Source organism: Budorcas taxicolor, chromosome 3 (genome assembly GCF_023091745.1).
Source record: "Budorcas taxicolor isolate Tak-1 chromosome 3, Takin1.1, whole genome shotgun sequence".
Classification (NCBI taxonomy): domain Eukaryota; kingdom Metazoa; phylum Chordata; class Mammalia; order Artiodactyla; family Bovidae; genus Budorcas; species Budorcas taxicolor.
This window is the reverse complement of record NC_068912.1, coordinates 2,411,881-2,432,911: the sequence shown is the minus strand read 5'-3', so window position 1 is coordinate 2,432,911 and position 21,031 is coordinate 2,411,881. Positions and strand designations below refer to the sequence as shown.

Here is a 21,031-nt window from a genome sequence, read left to right as displayed (position 1 = left end):
ACTGGAACTTATGAAAAGGGAAAAGAGTACTTCCTTTCGTCCACGTGATGCCAAAACTGCTGAATCTCCATCCATTTCTCTGAAATGTACTAACTTGGGAGTCCTCCTTGGGTTTGCCAATATATTATAAAAGGAACCTTCTGTTCAGGATAATCTAGAATGTTTTTCTTCCCCAGATCCTTGAGGTTCCCTCCTTTCCCCTTCTGCTTAATGCACATCTGGGCTTCATCACACTTCCAAGCTTTCCTAAGATTCCCTGGATCCATTTTCAGTGATGTACTATATCCACCCCTATTGTCTCAGCTCCTAACCGTCCAGAATGTTTCTCTCCTAAGTCTCTTGAGAAGAGCAGATGTTTCTCTCTGGCCCTTTAAAGTGTAAAGTTGTTTCTATGACTATTTGGAATCCCCTCAAATCGGAAATTCCCCAAGGGCACACACATCTCTGTTTTTATTCTATATTCCCATGGCAACCATGCATTCAATATATATAGTTTATGATTATCCATCACAAATGTGGACATAGCTTCTCTTTTATATGTATTTTTAAACTATGCAAGCATTTCATGTGTGTAGTTTTTTTTCTTCTTGTCCCTTTCATTTTAGTTCACTTCAAATTATAGGGAGTAATTCTGACACTGAATTCTCTCCACAAAATGACTAGTATCAGACCATCTGCAATTAACTGTTAATAAATGTTTCAGACTTTTTTGGCAGTGGTTGTAAGCTTAGCCTAAGGCACTGACTTCTATTCACACAGAATTCTAGAATCAATACAATTGATTATATTGACTGAATCAATACAATCAATACAATTCTAGAATTGTATTGCTAGAAAGGATTTCAGAGGTCATCTAATCCATAATCCATTTTATATTTTCAAGAACCTGAGGTTCAGAGAGCTTAAGAATCTTACCCAAAATCACACAGCTGACTAATAATCAAACCAGGAGTAGAACCTGGGTCTACTCACCCGTATTCTTGTATCTTTTGCAATATCTCACTCCGCCTCAAGCTTTGCTTATTCTAAATTTAGAAATGTGAAGCATTGGAGAGGGTGTGGAGAAAAGGGAACCCTCTTACACTGTTGGTGGGAATGCAAACTAGTACAGCCAATATTGAGAACAGTGTGGAGATTCCTTAAAAAAACTAGAAATAGAACTGCCTTCAGTTCAGTTCAGTCGCTCAGTCGTGTCCGACTCTTTGTGACCCCATGAATCGCAGCACGCCAGGCCTCCCTGTCCATCACCAACTCCCGGAGTTCACTCAGACTCACATCCATCGAGTCAGTGATGCCATCCAGCCATCTCATCCTTGGTTGTCCTCTTCTTCACCTGCCCCCAATCCCTCCCAGCATCAGAGTCTTTTCCAATGAGTCAACTCTTCGCATGAGGTGGCCAAAGTACTGGAGTTTCAGCTTTAGCATCATTCCTTCCAAAGAAATCCCAGGGTTGATCTCCTTCAGAATGGACTGGTTGGATCTCCTTGCAGTCCAAGGGACTCTCAAGAGTCTTCTCCAACACCACAGTTCAAAGGCATCAATTCTTTGGCATTCAGCCTTCTTCACAGTCCAACTCTCACATCCATACATGATCACAGGAAAAAACATAGCCTTGACTAGACGGACCTTAGTCAGCAAAGTAATGTTTCTGCTTTTGAATATGCTATCTAGGTTGGTCGTAACTTTTCTTCCAAGGAGTAAGCATCTTTTAATTTCATGGCTGCAGTCACCATCTGCAGTGATTTTGGAGCCCCCCAAAAATAAAGTCTGACACTGTTTCCACTGTTTCCCCATCTATTTCCCAGGAAGTGATGCAGATGCTATGATCTTCGTTTTCTGAATGTTGAGCTTTAAGCGAACTTTTTCTCTCTCCTCTTTCACTTTCATCAAGAGGCTTTTTAGTTCCTCTTCACTTTCTGCCATAAGGGTGGTGTCATCTGCATATCCGAGGTTATTGATATTTCTCCCGGCAGTCTTGATTCCAGCTTGTGCTTCTTCCAGTCCAGCGTTTCTCATGATGTACTCTGCATATAAGTTAAATAAGCAGGGTGACAATATACAGCCTTCACGCACTCCTTTTCCTGTTTGGAACCATGTCCAGTTCTAACTGTTGCTTCCTGACCTGCATACAGATTTCTCAAGAAGCAGGTTAGGTGGTCTGGTATTGCCATCTCTTTCAGAATTTTCCACAGCAATCCCACTGCTGGGCATACACACCGAGGAAACCAGAAGTGAAAGAGACATGTGTACCCCAATGTTCATCGCAGCACTGTTTATAATAGCCAGGACATGGAAGCAACCTAGATGTCCATCAGCAGACGAATGGATAAGAAAGCTGTGATACATATACACAATGGAGTATTACTCAGCCATTAAAAAGAATACATTTGAATCAGTTCTAATGAGATGGATGAAATTGGAGCCGATTATACAGAGTGAAGTAAGCCAGAAAGAAAAACACCAATACAGTATACTAACACATATATATGGAATTTAGAAAGATGGTAATGATGACCCTGTAAGCAAGACAGCAAAAGAGACACAGATGTAAAGAACAGACTTCTGGACTCTGTGAGAGAGGGAGAGGGTGGGATGATTTGGGAGACTGGCATTGAAACATGTATACTATCATGTAAGAAACAAATCGCTAGTCTAAGTTCGATACAGAATACAGGATGCTTGGGGCTGGTGCACTGGGTTGACCCAGAGAGATGATATGGGGAGGGTGGTGGGAGGGGGGTTCAGGATTGGAAACTCATGTACACCTGTGGTGGATTCATGTCAATGTATGGCAAAACCAATACAGTATTGTAAAGTAAAAAAATAAAATTTAAATTAAAAAAAATGTGAAGCATTTCTAGTCTTTGCAATGAGCAATGCAGAAATCTGTGTTTGTGGTATTATTGCTCTACTTACATAACTCAAGTATAATTTTTGGACTGGAGATGGTTAACAATTCAACACCTTTTAAAGTTGTGACCAGAAAATGATTACTGAATACCTAACACAGTATGAGCTAATTAAAAGGTATTCACTGCGCTACTATAAACTACTAAAAGTAATTATAAAAATGATTGTGAAGCACTCTGCCTTTGCAAAGTGCTATAGTGATCCAACTCCCTAGTCTTAGAGTGAGCAGATGCAAAGGTATTATTAGTAATATAACATGCTCAACTTGGCATGAGATGAAAAGCTGAAGACAGGTAGATTTGACTCCAAAATGACATAGAGGAGGGTGGGATTTAATGGAAGAAGGAAATTGAGTTTCTTGGTGCCCAGTGTGATTTCCTGAGCTCAGTGTGCTCCATCCATCAGACCAGCACAGATACCACAGATGGAAAGGTATCAAAATGGCTAGTTTCCTTAACCAAAAAAGCCCAGGAGGTCCGAGGCTGACCGCAGGGGCACACAGCTTGATAGCCCTTAGATGGTCAGAGCTCTGCCCTTTCCTCCATGGCCAGCCCCCTCTCAGTGCGAGGGGCTTGAGCATGGGGCATTTCCCAGAGCAAACTCAGAGGCACTATCCCCCTGTGAACCAAAACCAGCAGACTCGAATAGCCGCAGCTGGCTCTGGAGAAAAATGCCGTCACTGTCTCCTGACCGGCTTTCAAGGGCTGCCATTCTTTCTTTCCAGAGCTGAGCCGATTTTCGGCGACGCCCACTCTCCCGCGGGCCCCCAGTGCCTCCAGTCTGCCGGCCCCGTCCCCGCCCGCACGCGCACCAGCTTAGCGCGCTTGCCGCCGCCCGGCTGCACCGACTACAATGCGCCAAGCGAGCTGACCCAGCTGCCGGGCTGCCGCCCGGGTAACCACGGCAACCGCGGGCTTCAGGAATGCGCCTAATTGAAGGCCCAGTTTCCTCCCACAGTGATGAGCAACAAGTGAAGCAAAAATAGTGAGGCGGGGATAAAGGCTTCGACGGAGGAAGGGGGAGGGGAGGCAGTCACAGCTCCGGGCTGGGTGGCTGTGGGTGAGGGGAGGGCAATGAGTGCCTTCAGGACTTCGTTTGTTCTCTTAACAACCCAGGGCAGTGAAGAGCCTAAACGTCCTTCACCCGTCAGAAATCTTCGCACACATTTCTCAGTGAACAAGTAGTACCGCAAACCACCACCTCTTTCCTGCTGCTGCTAAGTCGCTTCAGTGGTGTCCGACTCTGTGCGACCCCATAGACGGCAGCCCACCGGCTCCCCTGTCCCTGGGATTCTCTAGGCAAGAACACTGGAGTGGGTTGCCATTTCCTTCTCCAATGCAGGAAAGTGAAAAGCGAAAGTGAAGTCGCTCAGTCGTGTCCGACTCAGCGACCCCATGGACTGCAGCCTACCAGGCTCCTCTGTCCATGGGATTTTCCAGGCAAGAGTACTGGAGTGGGGTGCCATTGCCTTCTCCGCCACCTCTTTGCTTGCTTCTAGTAAATGAATGGAGATGTACACAGCCCTGTAAAAGTGAAAGTGTTAGTTGCTCAGTGGTCTCAGACTCTTGGTGACCGCATGGACTGTAAGCCCACCAGGCTCCTCCATCCATGGAATTCTACAGGCAAGAATACTCGAGTGAGTTGTCATTCCCTTCTCCAGGGGATCTTCCCTACCCAGGGTCTCCTGCATTGGCGGGAGCTACCAGGGAAGCTGGTGCACATCCATAGGCTCCCTAATTAGAATGCCTGCTAACATCTTGGGGTCAGCAGGTGAAGGTGAGCTGAAACTAATTTGCTCCCAGCTCCTCTGGCTCTTCTGTTCTCTAAAAAAAAAAAAAAAAAAAAAAAAACACTTCCAGGTGATCATCTCTAAAGATGGGGTGATCATCACACCTGAATGCCTGTTGTCTTGATATAAATTATTTAAAGTCTCCCCTTTTCACTCTCAAGAGTATCCTAATTCGGACAAGAAATTATAAGGTTGTCCTATCTAAAGTCTTTCCAAGTCCATCTAGATCCTAATCCAAGTCTTAGGTATTCCCCAAACCCTTCCAGCCTTCATCGAGTGGCCTGTATGACCTAATCCTTGTATGTAGGTCAGGTAGCAAACACTGTGTAATTAAATGAGAAACAGGGGCTTTCAACAGCTACCAAAACATAGCAACGAAAAGATTGCATGCTGGGACAGAATACCCTGAAACCCACTAGCAGGAAGATTCCCACGGGGCTGACTAGGATCACCACTGCACAGCACTGCACAGATGTAATCGGGAAAAACACGAACCTATTAGTAACAGGATCGCCAATTCAGATGGCTCATAACAGCCTCTGCCTATGGAACAGGCTAAAGGAAAATCGGCTCTCTAGGACGAGTCTCAGAACACAGAACTCCCTGCAGGGGGTTCCCTCAGATGAGGGGCAGCACACTGCAGATTAGTTGTGGGGGATGGGAAGAAGTAGGAGAAGGAAACTGATTTTGTTGTTGCTGTTTAGTCCCTCACTTGTGTCCAACTCTTCCGTGACCCCTAGTCTGTGTAGCTTGCCAGGCTCTTCTGTCCATGGGCTTTCCCAGGCAAGAATACTGGAGTGAATCGCCATTTCCTTCTCCAGGGGATCTTCCCAACCCAAGGATCAAACTTCCCAACCCAAGGATCAAACTTCCCAACCCAAGTCTCCTGCATTGCAGGTGGATTCTTTACTGTTGAGCCACCAGGGAAGCCCCGAGCTGACATTTACTGAGTTTGTGTTCTGTGCTATTTAATCCTCACAATAGGTTTTCCATGTTAACTTTTATTTTTCCTCCGTCATTTTTACAGATAAGGAAACCATGCCTTATCAACAGTGAGTTATTAAAGGTTATATGGCTGCACGGAGTCCACATAAATGTGCCCCCCCAAAGCCCATGCTCTTCACAGTGGACCTTATCCAGTATCCAGATTGACCTTTGACCAAGATCAGGGTTTTGCAACCTTAGCACTGTTCACATGTGGGGACAGAGAATCCTTTGCTGACGGTGGGAGGGCTGTTCTGTGCATTGTGGGATATCCAGCAGTCTCCTTGGTTTCCCCTGCTAGCTGCCATGGCATCCCACAAGCTGTGACAACCAAAGTGTTCCCAAATATCGCCAAAAATCTGGGGGGCAAAAGCGGCCCCTCTTGTCAATCAGTAGCCTAGATATTTAATATCAATACACTTATTTAACTCTTCTTGTTCTCTCATTGCCTCAGAAATGTAATACTTATCTTTACCAAAAGATGGTAATTTATATAGGGACAGAACAGTGCCTTTTATTTATTTTGTATCCTCCCTGTATTAGGGACGTAGTATGCAAACAAGACTGGTTAAAAGTTAAATCATAATACAAATACAAGTCACACTTGAAGCAAAACTGATTCCATTCCATGATGCCCATCAAAGAACAGGGTTGTGATTATGCAGTAGAGAGGTGTGAAGGCCATCAGAGGCTTCTTGCGAAGAGTGAAAGGCAGCCGTTGGAGCAACCACAAACCCCACTCCACTCCTCAGATGGTAGAAGGCTCACTGACAGCCATTAAACAGAATCAACTTCTTATTGATGCCTGGCTGATTTTTCTGCCTCTTCCTTCTTCTCCGCTCCTTCAACACATTACTCTGGTTTTTCTCAAAACCAAGATCAATAGAGGCATGCATGTAGGTAAGCTCAGGGCAGAGTAGGCCAGAATTAAGAGAAAGGGCTGGGAGAAAAGCCAGTGGATCTGGGGCCTAAAAAGCTCTCTCCCAATATTAGTTCTGTGTCTCTGCTTTCATGGCAGCCAGCGCAGTTATCTTGACTCTTCTGGAAATCTGAAGATGGATAGGATAAGGTCCACCTTCCAAGAGGAGTCAACTCTACTTTAAGTCTTTCATTTGAAACAAGAGAGTGGAAATATAATCGAGTCTACAAATGAAAATGTAGGAACAGCCTAAATGGAAGATGTTCCAAAGGAGTAACCTCCAGATTTATGGCTAGAGTGTGGCTGTAATTAATTCCTTCTCTCCTTTTGGCCAAGAGTAAACTTTTCTTCTCCTCCAATTCTTTTCTCCTCTTCCTCTGTTTGTAAATCTTAGAGAGAAACAGCAGCAGCCACTCTCAGAGATCAAAGTTTTAGCAGGCAACAAAGACCTCTGAGGAGTCTGTTGCCATGGGAACTCTCTGAGCTGAAGCCCTTCTAATCGGCAAATCTCCTTGGTTAGCAGCACAGGCTGGCATCAAGCAAGAGAAGGGGGAAGGGAAGTCCTGGCAACAGGTAATCTTTCTAAACAGCCAGAACTAATGGTGGTGGTGGTGTTGGGGGGAGGGGGGTGTTAGTGCAACGGCATTCAAATTGAGGCAGCACTGACAGAGGGGTGTGTGCCTGAGTATTTCTGCACAGCCATAGGCACAGATTCCTATCAAAAATCCCTAAAGTGGGATCACTAATTCTGAGATGTCCCTCCCTAGAATTCCCTGATTTCTCATTATGTTCTTCATGGCTTTTTAATGCTAGTAGGCCAAAAAGTTGATTTTAGACCAGAATAACAATTTCAGGCACGGTATTGTGAATAATTTGATTTTTAAAAAAATTTCATGCATGCCTGTTTCTCCACCTCCTGTCAAGGTAATATATGCTGTACTTGAGGATAAATCACAGGAGGAGATGGAAGGCAAACTAGAAGCATGACAAGAAAAGAACATAGGTAATTCTGCTGCATCACCTTCACAGGGGAGAATCAATTCCAACTTAGTACCTACTCACAAGGACCTGCTGGGAGCAAGCCTATTTCTGGCCTCCTGGAATAGCGTTGCATTTGGCCTAAAAAGAAGCAGAAATGGATGAATTCCACGAAATATTAACAGTGTGTGTTTTTGCCTGCCTGGCATCCTTTTCTTCTTCATTTGGAAACAAATGTCCAATTTCTCTTTATGAAGCTCCCCCCATTTCCCTTCAATTCATATGGTTCATTTGGGGTTGGTGGTACCCTATGTTTCTCTCAGAATGCACAGCCCACCCCCAACAATAGGTCTTTTGCCACACTATGGAGAGAGGCAGTTTATCCTCCTGAGATCAAAGGTGTTAAAGATCTGCTAGGGGTCACATTTGGAGACAGCCTGCTGGAGAATGAATCTAACACAGAGGAGATGGAGATATTTAAAACATAATCTGAACACTGGAACTAAGCCATGCTTGAAGTTAGGAATACCCTTGGACTGACTGGTTACAGTAAAGAGTCTGCCTGTAGTGCTAGAGACCCAGGTTTGATCCCTGGGTCAGGAAGATCCCATGGAGAAGGAAACAGCAACCCACTCCAGTATTCTTGCGTGGAGAATCCCATGGATGGAAGAGCCTGGCAGGCTACAGTCCATGGTGTCGCAAAGAGTTGGACACGACTGAGCGACTTCACTTTCACTTTACTGGTTACCTAAGCCAAAAAGTTCCCCTAAGCCAGTTTGAGAATCTGTTCCTTGCAATTAAAAGAGTTCTGAAGAACACAATAGTTAGCTCTAAGTGGTGAATTTTTTAAAAGATATTTTCTTCTCTTGTGTTTTCTGTTTTGTTTAGTTTTTATAATAAAGAGGTATCACTTTTCCTAAAATAGAAGCAGTATTAAACAAAACAAGACAGCAGTATTTGGGCATCACCTGTATAGAGAGTTAATCCTGCAATTTGTGGATATTTTAGATAAAGTCAAAATTGTAGAAAGGATGCTAAAGCCATCTTGTTTATCCTGATAACCTGGACAAGAGAACCTGTTCCATGTTGAAACATGCTCATGAAACAGGCTCGTGTAGTTCTCCTTTTCTCAGTCCAGAGGCACAAGTGTTCATTGCGCCATATTTTTACTGGGGCCCTTTCCCTCCTTTTTTCTTTTGGCCCTTAAAAAACAAGCTATCACATGAGACATCAGAAAGAAGGGGTCAGGCCCTTACATTGTGCATAGAAAGAAGTAAAAACAAGGCTAGCTGCTTTTAGATTTTAAAATAGCAACTTCCCTACTTGAGCCTTCCTGAATGGTGAAGTCCTTTTCCTGCCAGCTGGAGCTGCCCGAGGGAACTTTATTCCTATCCAAACAGTGGCATGGTTCCAGGTTATAAACAGATTGTTCCTGATCCTAGACCAATGTCTAATCTCAGGGTGGCAGATTTTCTGGACACTTCCACCTTCTGTAACTGTCTGCTGGCATGGCTCTACGATCCCAACCATCTATCTAAATATTTCTAAGGTACCTGTCACTATCATCTCAAAGCACCCTAAACACCACGTGCATTTCTTCAGAATGACTCTACCTTCTGAATCATCGAAAAGAGATTAAAAAGTGTTCAGTACAGTGTTTGAGTTTAATGGTGAATCAGTGGTTATCCTCGCATTTCTCTAAATCATCTTTGGCTATTTCTCAACCTCTGAAAGAAGCATCGGCAGCAATTCATAGACAGTTCAGACGTATGGGGAAAAGAAGGTAGATCATACTCAGTAGGGAGGTAAGCAGTATAGACAAGGACAACTATGTCTTTGAAGTGAGGTTAATGATTACAGGCAGTTTCACTGAGAAATGAAATGAAGTACTAAAGCAAATCTGGGCCAAGTAAAAACCATTACCTAAAGCAGCAGTTACATTTTTGAAAACATGATTGATGCCAGGGAGCATTCTATAGCTTCGTAATATAGACAGCTTGTGCGGTATTGTGGCTTCAACCATATTTCCTGGTGGTTCTGTCACTAGGAAAAATTTAAATACCTAGATAAAGAATCATGACCAATGAGGTTAAATGATGTTATATCTCACTTGAGACTATAAACATTTATTGTATTAACACTTCATAAGTCAACAAATACATACTCAGCATTGACTAATATTTAAGAGGTACAAAGTAAGTATTAGTTACAGATTCTGCCCATTTATCATTTAAAAAAACATTCACTTAAACTTCTTTATTCTAGAAACTCTACAAACCAATGCAAATAGATGAATGAGAACTGGTCCTGGCCATTGAAGAGCTCATGTTCCAGTGCTACTGAGAAGGGTCCAGTGTTGTAAGGGAAATTAAGACAAATATACACGCAGGACCAATGTCACCACTCACATGAAGTCAAACTAAGGTTCTGTCCTTGGCCCTTTTCACTTTATATAATCTTTTTGGGTGACTCATCTATTCTTTCATAATGATAGTTGCGACTATCATTCATGACTCTCAAATCTGTTATCTCTAATCCCTGTTTTTCCACTGAATTCCAGACCATATTTCTAATTGTCATCAAGACATCTCACATTCCACGTATTAAGAATCAAACTCATTTTCCGGCCTCTCCAACCTGGTTTCCAATCTGTAGCCTTTCTCTTGGTTGACAGAACAGTCGGCTACCCAGTTAACTATAAACCATAGTGTCCTTTTGACTCATCCCTGTCTCTCAGTATCCATCACTTCCCTCTCAGAAATGTTTCCATGCTGTCTGTTCTCAGTTCATTGCTCTGGTTCAGAATCGCATGCCCTTTCACCCATGCTGCTGCAGTAGCCCGTAACTGAGCCCTCTGTTCTAGTACTCCTCTCTAACGTACTGTCTACCCTGCTACTATTATTCTGATCCTGAAATCTAATTTCATTCCTCTGTGATGGCTTCTTCACTGGCTCCTCCAAGTCTTCAGATGGAACACAAAGTTCTTAGTCTGATATATAAGACACTTCATAATCTTGCTCCATTAACTTTTCCAACTTTACCTTTGTGAGTATAATGAGAAAAACAAATTCATCTTAACTTTGCCTCTGATTTATCCCTTTAACTATCTCCTTTACTAATTGGTCATCTGAAATTCTACAGTTTTCTATTCCTCACGCTGTGATCATCCTCTAAGAAGAGCTCGTTTCAGTTCCTACAAGCCTCCATCAAGTTTATTCTTATTCTTGTGGAATTAGTTCTTTTAACACTGACCTACCACAAAAGACCACAGTGCATTCCCACTGGCTTCCTTTTGAGTGAATGCTATCCTGTATGTTCTTGTAACCAACTTGTAACCCTTTTATCTCTGTCATGAGGACTGAATTACCAGGAAGTCATTTTCTCCCTTTATCAGAGTAGTCACATCACTCATATTCATCTACTTTTTAAACCAATAATTTTAAATTTGAAATAAAGCTCAAAAATAAGTGAGTTGAACACCTTTTCCTATGAATACCTGATACAATAACTCAAAAGAAATGTTCCTTCTTAAGGATATAGAAATTAATACTCTTAAGGACACTGCATCTTCAGAGGCCTCTCTGATTGTTAACAGCTCTTTCTTTATCCTGAGACAGACTCCCTCCCTTTGTAACTTCCACTCCTGGCTCTAGTTTTACCTAGCTACAACGGGTAAGTTTCCACTCTCTCCTACACAATTTCACCTCCGATATCTGGAGAGGCTTCCCATACTCCCTTTCCCAAGTCCTCTTTCATAAGACGAGTCCTCCCAGTTCCTCCAACTATTCCTCATAATAAGTTCAGTGACCACAAGTGGCTCATGACAGTTGTAGGCAGCAAACTGTGGACCATTATCTTCCTACCGAGGTCTTCATCTCCTAGAGGCTGACTTCAGGAACAGGTTGCTCTCTTGGTCTCACATAAAAAGAATATACCTCATGAACAGGCCTGCAGGATATAACCACTAAATAATTAGAATTTTTTAAACTGTGACAATATTTTGAAAAATTCCATAATGGGGTGTCAAGACCAAGAAGATTCAGAATGTTGCATTTGGAAAGTAAATAACGCATTCAGAAAATTCTCCTAGATTTCAAGCTAACACCTTTAATTAACTAACACAACCAGTGTTGCCCTAAAAGTTTACATGGAAAATTTACCATGCTTTCAACGTTTCCAATTAATGTGGGATACAGGCTGCCCCAGTGGCTCAGTGGGAAAGAATCTGCCTACAATGCCGGAGACGCAGTAGGAGTCACGGGTTTGATCCCCGGGTCGGGAAGATCAACCCGGGAGAAGGAAATGGCAACAGACTCCAGTATTCTTCTCTGGGAAATTTCATGGACAGAGAAGCCTGGTAGGCTACAGTCCCTGGAGTTGCAAAAGAGTCGGACACAACTTAGCAACTAAACAACAACAATAGCAGACTTATGTGTTTCTTTTCCCTAAGAACTCCACCATCCACTTCTGTCTAATCTGCAGCATCCATATTTGGCCTTTCTGATCCCTTTTTAGGATAACACTAATTTTTTTTATGTTTTCTCCCATCATTGCTGACCCTTTTCATCTGAGCCTTCCTTTCACCCCTCTTTTGGTCCTGAGGACAGCATCTTTGCCCAAGTTACTCTGTATGTTTCAATCCAGAGGAATGTCCTTCATATACTTCAGCACATCCTCTAATGACAAGGCTTTCACTCTGTTTATTTCCCCACATTTGCAGAACGGGGACCAAATTATTTCAAGTGGTTTTTACCTGGCCTCCTTTTCCTGCACAAGCAATTACTTTGCTGCAAATGGTTGCACTGGTCAAATAACTTGTGTTCACAATTAGCTAATTGCAGGCTCAATGAGCCACTTGTTCCTTCAGACTTGACCATTAGAGTTGTGTTATTAGGCAGAAAGTTACCTTTTTATTTCCTACAGATTTACACATTTACAGATTTACAGATTTCCGAGTCACAGGAGATCCTGAATCTGACTGCCCTGTAGTCTTTTACAATGTCAATATAAACCTTTTACATTTTTATTTCCTTTTGAATATATGTCATATTTCCCATTCTTTTAGAGGTCACAGCAGTTATTCATCGCAGCATGCCAGGCTCCTCTGTCCTTCATTGTCTCCCAGGATTTGCTCAAATTTATGTGCTTTGAGTCAGTGATGTTACCTAATCATCTCATCCTGTGCTGCCCCCTTCTCCTCTTGCCTTCAATCTTTCCCAGCATAAGGGTCTCTTCCCATGACCTGGCTCTTCGCATCAGGTAGCCAAAGTATTGGAGTTTCAGCTGCAGCATCAGTCCTTCCAATGAATATTCAGGGTCGACTTCCTTTAGGATTGACTGATTTGATCTCCTTTCAGTCCAAGGGACTCTCAAGAATTTTCTCCAGCACCACAATTTGAAAGCATCAATTCGTTGATTATTATTAAAGGGTTAATAATTAATAAATATTTACCTTAGTCCATTTTGTAAACTGTAAAATTAAGGCAACAGTAAACCTTATTTGCCAGTCCTGATAGAGTAAAACTAAAAATCCTAAGTAGAAAATTCCATTTTCTCCCTGGGCACTGAATTTCCTACAGGGGGTAAAAATCAACCTTTAATTTTATTTGCCTCTAAAAGAAAGCACCTCATTTGTGCCCCCAAATTGTTATCACCTGGTTTCTTAGAAGCTACAAAAAAAGTAATTTCTTTTGAAAATGGCTTCAAGGATGTACATTTTATCCTACAGTTAATGTTGTTTCTTTTCTTAATTTCTGTATATTTTATTCCAATTTTCTTGTTCAACTAACATTTATAGAGCATGAAATATGTGCTCAGTTCTTCAGTTTCATACAAGGAGGTCATCTGCCACTGACATTCTTCTAATCCACAAAAGAGAAAAGTAGCCAAAAGTAATGAGTTTTCATTTATGAGGAAATTAATATTAATAAGGATTAGATTATATTTGCTTTGAGACTAATTCAGGGACTTTTAGCTTTCAAGAAATTTGCCCTCCAATTAAACACTAGTAGGTCTATCCCAGAGCTCTTTTCACTGGGTACCTTTTATTATTAAAAGTGCACAGCCATCTTTCCTTCGGATTGCCTTAAGGGGACATAACTGAATGGGAAAAGATTCCCAAAGGCCTCAGGAGATCCTAACACACCAGTGAATTCCTGTCTCTGCCCTGCTATTTTCCTCACTAGTAGCATATGTAAAGAATCAGAAGAAAGAATTCAGGGTTAAAGGTACAAGTGGAAAGGAGGAGAAAAAAACTAAGAAAGCAGAAGAAACATTTAGGCAATGCGAAAAAGGGGATCATAGCAGCCAGGAAACAAAATATAACAAATACAGCTACTGCTCATGAAGAACATATTCTGAAATCAGTTTGTGCACCAAAGATAAAGCCTGTGTGTGCAACCTGCTGATACACGCAGTAAGAAGTGAGAAGAAGGAGCAGTGCAAGCAGTCTAAGATTAAAATATCGCTGAGGGCTGTCACCTACCTAGCACCAGTACTTCCACGGAATCCTCATTCTTGCCCTCCAGGTCATCAGGGGTGGTGATGATACAGTAATACAGACCGCTGTCTCCCCACATGAGTTTTCCAATTTGAAGATCTGCATCTGTTATCACAAAGGGAAGGACCTGGTTCAAATTCTGTCCTTTGAAGAAAACACTGAACAACAGAGGGTAGGTGGAAGTGAGGTGCTTCTGGGTGTCTGCAGTGTTCTATTTTTTGACCTGAATGGTGGTTGATGTGATGTTTGCTTTACTGAAAACAAACAAACAACAAAACAATGATAGAAACTAGCATCCCTAAGGTGAGAGAATTCACACTCAGAATTCACACCTAGTTGCAGGCTGGTTTCAGGAATAGAATACTTGCTTTCAACCAGGCTTACAGAGGCCTCTGAAAGCCAAGTAAATTCCAGAATTAACCTGGACTCCTGGAAATGAGCTGAGTTCACAGGAAGTGAAAAGTGTTAGTCACTCAGCCGTATCTGACTCTTTGCGACCCCATAGACTGTTAGCCTGCCAGGCTCTTCTGTCCATGGGATTTTCCAGGCAAGAATACTGGAGAGGATTGCCATTTCCTTCTCCAGGGGATCTCCCCAACCCAGAAATGGAAACCGGGTTTCCTGCACTGCAGGCAGTCTCTTTACCATCCGAGCCACCAGGGAAGCCCAAGACGGGTTCACAGGAGTTCTTCAAAATTCCAATAATCAAGTAGGTCATACCAGACTTTGGACCTTTTCTTGTCCAAAGCTTTAGGGACCAGGAGAAAAAGTAGAACAGATGCAAAACTGCCTGGGACTTGGGCCATGCAGTGACCTGGCTCTGCACTTACACACATGCATCCCTTCTCTCAGCAGAGAACTTCTTAGGGAAGTTTACTTTCTGAGTTAAGGGCATTAAAGGCTGGTGTCAAGGTGTAAAGTATTTGACTAAGAAAGCTTTCACTAGAACCCATTTCAATTCAGGGCTGATAATAAATTTATTATCAGACTAAAGGTCAAGCTCATGAAAGCTTCTTGATGCTATTATTTCCCATAAAATCAAAGTCTTGAGAGACTGAAAGGGTGCATGGCTGACATCCTCTTGCACCCGTGAAGAATGAAACCAGCCTCCCTCCCATTCCTTAAAAACAGAGGCATTATTACCATGGACAATCGTGATCTCTCTGCCCCTGTAGAAATCTCCCAGGGTCACAGTCGAGCCCTGTTTAGAAGCTACCACTCGAACAGTCCTCCTGCTGTCTAAGCAATCCAAGTAAGGGTCCCATTCCAGGTTTCTTTTACTGAGAGACTGGGTCCGTGGTGATGACATGCCCAGGGATTCCCCCATGCGATCCTGGCAATAGGACTTGAACTTCCACTGGACGACTGCCGGCTGATGGGAGGACGTGGAGAAGTGGCAGTGGAGCACGGTGGGCTGGAAGAGCATAGCCACCTTCTTCTTGTCGGGCACTGTAACCTGGAGGCCTTCAGCCACGGCTGCAAAACAGAATGAAGATGTCCAAACAGCATCTGCACCCTGGACCTCACCTCACACTACACAGGCACACCTTTCTGCCTTACCTTCCTAACCTGTCCTTGTTTTTTCCATCACAATGAATAACATCAGTATCTACCGGGTTGCCCTGTCCAGAAACCTGCTCTCAATCCTAATACCCAGTTGGTCACAAAATCATGTCAACGTGACCTCTTAACATCTTTAATATTTCCATCCCCCTCTTTAACCCCACTACCATTGCTTCCGTGTATGTTCTCCTCATTTTTTGCCTATAATTTTGCAATAGTCTCTTGTCTGGTCTCTCCACCTATAGTTGCCCACATGTATCTATCCTCCTTGCTATAATTTCTGGTTATCTTTTTAAATCTGACTGTTACGGCTCTCCTTCTTAAAATCCTTCATCATCCTCCATGGCCTTTAGAACAAAACCCAAAGTTCTCAGCAAGGCATTTAAGGTGCTTCATCGTCTAATTCCTCCTCAGCCTCACTTCTTGTAGCACCTCTGTTTGAGCATCAACCTCAGAGGACAGCGAACTAACAGTTTCCCTCAGTGGGATGTGCTATATCACACCTCTAGATCTTGGCACATAGTGTTTCTTGTTTATGGAAAGCTTTTTCCTCACTTATCTTCCTGGGAAACTCATTTTCATCTTTTAAAACCCAGTTCAAAGGCTTCTGTCAAGCCTTCTCTGACCAGTCAATCTATTTATCACTTCCTCCTTTGCGCCATAGTGTCCCCAGCATTCTCCGCCAGACATTTACTATAATGATTTTGCAAGTTCTTATTTTCACACCATCAGACTTGTCGGGTCAAGTAAGTAACGTGTCTTATTTAGCTGTCCTGGCTCCTGAAGCCTATACACACTAAACTATTTGATAAATGAGGACAATGAATCCAGGAAGTATGAATTTAGGAGAAAGTGACTTCCCTTCTAGCTGGTGACCAAGCAAAGGAGACAGAGATTAAGGGGGAAAGAAGGCTTTGAGAGAAATGGAGAATTTCAGATCAAAAGCAGCAGACCAAGTTCAAAAGCTTTGAAGGTGATCCAAAAAGAGGTGGGGGGAGACTAGAAAGCAGATGAGAAGTTTAAGTGTTAAAAAGATCAATTTGAAGCTTGGCGTCCAAGAAAGAGAGGGAAGTTTCTATGAATGAAAGCCCAGGGGAGTGTTTGAGAGGCAAAGGGCTTCTATGAACTCAATGGTAAGGTCTAGAAACTCCAGACAAAGAGAACACAACTTCTTCAGGTTACTGGGAGAGTTAAGAGTTTCTAGCTTGATCTAATTCTGCTTTGAAACAGAAGCAGAATCATGATGAGAAGCAAAAAAAGGAATATGAATAAAAAGATAGGATAAAGAGGTCCAGAGTTGAAACCAGGAGGCTGCCAAGCCACCTTCAGGTAGCTTGAGGCAGAGTTTAACCCTAGAATTCCAGGTGGACTTCCGAGGCAGAAGGGCTCGTTTCCTAGGGGGGCCTACTGTCCTTGGTCTCATTACTGCCCATGGTCTCTATGACATCCCACAAAGCAAACTCACTCTCACAACTTGAATATGCATTTATTCATGACTCTTCATAGAGTCACGAATAATAGCTTCAATGGCACCCCGCTCCAGTCCTCTTGCCTGGAAAATCCCATGGACAGAGGAGCCTGGTGGGCTACAGTCCATGGGGTCGCTAAGAGTCGGACACGACTGAGCAACTTCACTTTCATGCATTGGAGAAGGAAATGGCAACCCACATAGAGTCAGACACGACTGAAGCAACTTAGCAGCAGCAGCAGCAGCTTGGTCAACAAGGGCAAGATACCACATTTGTACTCACTTCTGATTTCCGGACTAGTGCCTCTCTTCCATGAAAGCACTGTGAAAACTAAGTTTTAATTCCTGTCAGGAAGAAAAGGTTTTCATGCTGTGGGACTGGGAAGTGAATACAGCAGAGTGTTTAAGATTTAGTGTTTTGAACCTTAAGTGCTGGATAGCTCCTAAAGAATAAATGAAGGAATGGGCAAGTAAATGAATGAATGACTATTAATACGAAAATTTCTAGGACTTCACATTTATGTTTAAATGACATAAACAGCATAGTGTAGTAAAAGAGCACTGGCATCAAAGAGATAAGGCTTTGAATCTCATCTGGCTACACACTAATGGTAAGGCCTAAATGAAGTCTCTTAAGCAACCTTCACCTGTAAAATGAGCCTCATATTCCTTAACTCAACAGAGTTGTTAAACCTTCTCTCTCTGGGTGCCTGCAGAGAGAGGGCTTTTTAAGAGCACCTTGACCATGACCCATAGATGGTACATCTCAAATGAGAACCCTCCCTTACCTTTCCTGCCTTTCCCCTCGACTCCCATTCAGAGGCTCTTCAATTTTGATGACCATTCATCACCAAAAGGTTTGCTTATAGCCAGGTTATGTAGATCAGTGCCATCGAGGGGCAGATAATTCCCATCTGGAAGCTCAGGAAAAAACCTCCTAGGCTCTGCTGCTTCCCTCCACCACCCCCAAATACTGGTGTCACTGATTCTGTTCTTCCCAACTCACACATCTAGAAAGCTAGATGACGAAAAGACTTGTGTGGTCTTTGTTTGTTTGTTTTTTCCTGTAGTTTCTCCTTGAATTCTATTGCATTAATTTTTAACCTTGTAATTCTTCAAATCCTTATTCACAGTCTGATTTTCCAGGTAACAAAATGGGACAGAGAGGTGAAATGACTTCAGTGAGCAGTCACTGAGGCTGGATGACCAGTCACAGGTATTGACCAATCACAATGCTGGCTGTTGACCAAGTACCTTTCTTCTCTGCTGCCTATTCAGGCTCTACTTGGGAAATGAAATATTTCCTAGCCCTTGCGGGATAAATGAAACCAGCAAAGGAGGCAGGTGCAGCACAAAAAGTGTTGGGGGAAGGGTTGTTTAAGTATAGGGTTTTCTTCATTAGATGATTACTAAGAATACCTCCTTCTCAGCTCTGTTCTCTGTTAATGAGATTAGCCACTTGACCAAGCCATGGGACACCATTAATTATTATTTTGTAAAATCGTGGACTCCCTTAATTATTAACAGAGGTTAGTCAACTCAGTTTCTTCTATGACATCCACATAAGCTCATGTTCCAAAGAATAAAGGCTATGTTTTCAGAAACATTTGCCTCTTTATAGCATGATACTTAAAGGCACGGATTTTAGAGCGAGTCCTCATTTAGAATCCGTCTTACCACTTCCTAGCTGCATGACTTGCAGCAGATTACTCCTCTTAGGAGTTTCGGTTTCTTTACTGGTAAAACCAGAATAACAGTAACTATTTTGAGGAGCTGTTTGAGGGTTAAATGAGATTTTATCCTAAGCATTTAGGATAATACTGATGTAAAGTAAGCACTCAATAAATGTCGTTGTTGCTGCTGCTGTCAATAACAATCTGTTGACTTCTGTAAAGCCATATAACCTAGAGCTGTTGCTGCTGCTGCTAAGTCGCTTCAGTCGTGTCCGACTCTGTGCAACCCCATAGATGGCAGCCCACCAGGCTCCCCCGTCCCTGGGATTCTCCAGGCAAGAACACTGGAGTGGGTTGCCATTTCCTTCTTCAATGCATGAAAGTGAAAAGTGAAAGTGAAGTTGCTCAGTCGTGTCCGACCCTCAGCAACCCCATGAACTGCAGCCTTCCAGGCTCCTCCGTCCATGGGATTTTCCAAGCAAGAGTACTGCAGTGGAGTGCCATCGCCTTCTCCAAACCTAGAGCTAGGTGAGCAAACAGGTGTGAGTTATAGGGCAGAATGGGCAGAAACTGCAAAGGAATAGTATTGCAGACTGGGTAATTCGGTGTTCAACAATGACTGGGTGCACAGCACAGTCACATCCATACCTCCTAGCAGTTGGAAACAGAGGGTACCCCTGAGTGTGTGTGCGCATACACAGACATGTATACATATGCAGGGATAATGCAAATCCTGGGAATCTAAGCTAGGGATACATCTGGATAGCTGGAGAGGACATAACTAGGAATTTCAAGGAAATGTCAGTTTATTGAACATTTGAGGACCAGAGTGAAGAGTTAGAAAGCTAAAGAAGCCAATCCCCGCATTAGCTAGAAGCTTCCAAACTGTAGGATACACAGCACCCAGGCCCCAAGCCTGTCCTGGCCAGCCCTGTTAGATGCCCCGTTCCCACCAGAGGGCGAGGCCTAGACCTGCTCTTCTGGCCCTAACCCTGGGTTCCGGGTGAGGGCTGCGATTCCCACAACCACTGAGACACATGTCTTTCCCTCAGTCTATGCTTATATTCAGCTGTGTTTCCACCTGGCTTGCAATCCATTGGGACCAAAGCCTTGTCCTGAGATCCAGCCCTGCTCGCTTGGGCCCTGATATAAGGCCCTTCTCCTGAGGACTAGGTTTTGTTTCCAATATACTCACACATGACTGATCTATATCTGAAACTGTAAAGTTGCTATTCACTCAACTTCAAAAAACACCTCTCAAGAAATCCCCACTCCTATCCCAGATCAGGCCCCTCAGAGTCATAGCAAGTCTGGATAAGGACCAAGACTGACAGTCTCCTGTGGACACTGAGGTCTGGCCTGGGGACACCCTCCCGCTGACTCTAGTTCCCAAGAGATCTGCCCTGGGGGCTAGATTAGTGTCCTGAACTGGAGTCCCACCTCTTACAGCTCTTTTTGTTTTTCTATGTCACCACCTGTCAGATGTCAAAAACCTAGTACTTCTTATGCTGGTCTATACAGGCTAATAAGAACATCTTTGAGTGCCAGGTAAATAAACTGAAATTTTTCAGCCATTTTGTAATGTTCATTTGTGCATTTGACCTAAGAAATCTTATTCTCCCATGTTTCTAACTACAAGTTATGCCCCAGACCCTCAACTTCATGAAACCTCATCTCCATGTTTAACAGATAATTCGAATGAAACAGGATTTCCCTGGCAGCTCAGACAGTAAAGCTTCTGCCTTCAATGCAGGAAACCTGGGTTCCATCCCTGGGTCGGGAAGATCTCCTGGAGAAGAAAATGGCAACCCACTGCAGTACTCTTGCCTGGAAAATCCCACGGACGGAGGAGCTTGGTAGGCTACAGTCCATGGGGTCGCAAAGAGTTGGACATGACTGATCGACTTCACTGTCTTTATTCAAATTAAACATATATCACTTTCTCTTTTCCCACCTCAACTCTTGCTCATAGACTGGTCTTCCTTGTCTCCCTAGCTCTTTTGCCAGTACAGCCCTTGTTTTGTCCCTGCAGATAGAAATTAAAGCTTTGATCATTTTCTCTCTGTCTTTACCCACTTTCAGTCACTAATTCCAAATCTTTCTCCAATCAGGTTTATTTTCCTTCTACCAGGAAGTAATTGTGAAAGAATTACTATATATTAGAAATTGTGTTAAGTGTCATTCATGTAGTAGTAGCTTAATTCTCTCCAAAAATCCTATACAGTAAATATTATCATTACATCCATTT

General features: G+C 43.1%; 1 protein-coding gene across 1 annotated transcript in view; it reads right to left on the bottom strand.

Annotated features, from left to right (window-relative positions):
- The window catches only part of ILDR2 (immunoglobulin like domain containing receptor 2), a 70,155-nt gene that overhangs the window by 33,369 nt on the left and 15,755 nt on the right, over window positions 1–21,031 (bottom strand). The window contains exons 2-3 of the mRNA XM_052637654.1: window positions 15,223–15,555; window positions 14,065–14,184 (exon numbers count right to left, since the gene is read on the bottom strand). Coding sequence (XP_052493614.1) covers window positions 14,065–14,184; window positions 15,223–15,555 — 453 coding nt within the window. The remainder of the gene's footprint in view (window positions 1–14,064; window positions 14,185–15,222; window positions 15,556–21,031) is intronic.